This window comes from Limulus polyphemus, unplaced genomic scaffold (genome assembly GCF_000517525.1).
Source record: "Limulus polyphemus unplaced genomic scaffold, Limulus_polyphemus-2.1.2 Scaffold1228, whole genome shotgun sequence".
Taxonomy (NCBI): domain Eukaryota; kingdom Metazoa; phylum Arthropoda; class Merostomata; order Xiphosura; family Limulidae; genus Limulus; species Limulus polyphemus.
Window position 1 is genome coordinate 42,390 of NW_013666838.1, and position 2,895 is coordinate 45,284.

General features: G+C 33.9%; 1 protein-coding gene across 1 annotated transcript in view; it reads right to left on the reverse strand.

The window, feature by feature from the left end:
* Nucleotides 1–2,895, reverse strand: part of LOC106462698 (angiotensin-converting enzyme-like protein Ace3) — a 24,257-nt gene that overhangs the window by 5,773 nt on the left and 15,589 nt on the right. Inside the window, exon 6 of the mRNA XM_022390018.1 lies at nt 420–564. Coding sequence (XP_022245726.1) covers nt 420–564 — 145 coding nt within the window. The remainder of the gene's footprint in view (nt 1–419; nt 565–2,895) is intronic.

A 2,895-nucleotide genomic window follows, 5' to 3' on the forward strand; every position in this document is an offset into this window, starting at 1 on the left:
GAAGGAACAGGATATTTCTAGAAAACGTGGCGTGACACTAGTCACGTGACCTCGCTGACGCAACACTACTTTCTTCCTCCTAATTTCATTTTTGTCTAGATTAATGAAGTTTAAAAAACGTCCCACGCACACAACACACGTCACTCCTTGAATTATATAGATTTTTAGATTTTGTGAAGGATTAATCCCTTAATTTCAGTACACCTTTAGAGCTATTCTCTTATCTTGAACATTATTTACGAAAATTACTGAAAACCGTCTATTACAGAATAAAACGATTTTTTTTTCTCAGTACCTAAAGAGGTTCTAATCTTAATCTTTTGGTCACTAAATAAAATCAAAAGTTGAAATGCGAATTTGATTCCATATTATCATCAATTAGTAAATAGCCTTAGACATCATAACATGCAAGACCCTACCTAAGCTTCCACCACCGTGTATTCATCTCTCCTGGAGAGATGGCGCCACTGAAAACGTCATATCTCCATTTATCCACAACCAAAGCCCAAGGTAGAAATGCAATCTTCTTCAGGGCGTGGCGTAATAACAAACTTATGTCATCCTCTGCAAGAGAAGGAGGGATTAGAAACAGTTTTTTGTTTTTTATTGAATGCACGTGTATGGATCACATCGAGGAGAAAAGTAGCGCGTTATTAAATATGGAGGAAACCATAAATTATCTTCCTAACTTGTGTGGTTTTAAATAAGATGAATAATTTCAAATCGTGTTTGTTATTAAGCCGTACATTAATCAAACGTTCTAGAAATATACGTACTAGGTTTCGTCTCTTTTTTTTATAGTTAATATTTTAATTCGATAAACTGAAATATGTAGTTTACAATGAATACTTCTCACATAATAGAAACCAGAACCTAATAGTGAATATATATATTTTGGTTTCGAATAATTCCTACCTATATATATATAATGATAATGAGATTTTTTTTCAACTTCTCAGACAAACAGAACTATAGCATTAGTATTTCACAAACATTACTTTCCCATATGTAAAAGATTTATTAACTTTCTAAGTTCGAAATGGATACGGATCAAAATCATTATCACAAATGTTTTTGCATGATTCTATACAGGTACATAGCAAATAACTTAAGCATACAAGCTATGGACATAGAATACATCGTTTCTAGTGTCTCAAAGGGTTTGTTTGAAGTTAAGCAGAAAGCTACACAATGAGCTATCTGTGCTCTGCCCACCACGATATCGAAACCCGGTTTATAGTGCTGTAAGTCCGCAGACATACCGCTGTGCCACTGGGGGGCGTCTTAAAGGGCAATTAAAAAATATCAAGATAATTATAGCTTCTATACTCCTATACTTAAAGTAAATATTGAGAAACTGGTTTAACATAATATAAAAGACAGAAGTCATTTTGTAATCATGATTTTTATCCCCTTGTGGTACTGGCTATGAATCTATTTGAAGTTATGCGTCTTATGCGTAGAAATACGGTTTTCCTAACTTCACTCCTTATTCATTTTGCTTAGCCTCTTTATCAAACCAATTTTTATCTTTAAAGTCTAACTAGTAACGAAGGAATTTGAGGTTTTCTTTAAGGTTGGAAAGTTCAAACTAAAATCTAATGTTAGAAGTTAGGCCTTTCAGTTTTCATTTCAGGAACTTTCAGTAAACAACTCATCGTTTTTATAAAAACACTATTACAAACACACTACGTGAATTTGCAGTTATACTCCTGCAAAACTGTATAAAATATATTGTGAGGACTCCAGTAAATTATTAAATCCATATAAAAAACCTCTTTGACTAAATTCATCACAAGTTCGTCCTAAAAGTTAAAAAAAAAAAACTTTTGAAGTCGAACTACTAGTGCTGGAAACCGTATTTTCTCGAACATCATCCTCTGTCTGTTTCCCCCTGATTTGAACATTAACAATGTAGTGGTGTTTGTTTGAGATCGGATTTTATCGACGAATATCTATGCCAACGTAATCCCACTATTATTGTGCAGTTTGCCATAAGACGTCTACTGTCCTTAGGATGGACAAAATCTCATTGTACCTGCATCAACAATTGGTCGAACAGGATTGTTGTGATTTCGGTTGTTTTGGCCATCTTTTTTTAGAGAAACAGCTGTTGATTTCGAGGTATAGATAAATAATTGAGAACTTTGTGAGCTTTCGTCAACTTCAAATCAACGTTTATTGTATCGTTAATAATGCCAGAAGATATTTCTTTATGGACCAGAAGGTTCTCTTTCGTACTCATAGTCTTCATTTTGCGGATGTGGGCTTGTTCCTGACTGGTTTGGAGGTGCCGTTTCGGAGCTTGATATTTTCCTGATCTCCTGGAATATCTGTATCCGAGCTTTTTTCGCTTCCATGTAGAACTTTTAATACCTTTTTTTCCTGAAATGTTTTGTTCTTTAACCCTACATATTTTAAAAATCATGCTCCTCAAATAGAACATTTACACACCCCTCTAGTCACAGATAAAAGTTTTGGAGGCATTTTACAAACTTCCTCAGCAAGGTTGGTTTTCATATAACGTAAAGATGTTTATCTATCAAGTGACCGTAGTTCTAGAACCATCCGGGTTTTTGCAAGGAAACAGTAACTAATTTGTATGCGTTCTCCGAATGTGAAAAATCATTTTGTGTATAATATTAAAATGTTAAATATGCCGCCCAAATCCATTCAGAAAAAAAATGAATAATTTCAGTTATTGACGCCATTTTATGATCAGCTGACTCTTACTCTTTATTGTCATGTATAGACGTTCTAAAAGTTTCAAGTTTATATTTCATAAAATGGGAAAATTTTGTGTTAGTATACACCTTCCACTTGAGCAGGAGAATATTGTTACGTCTCCGTTTGTTAATTGATTTTCCGTAACTTCGTTCCGACGAAACTTTAGCG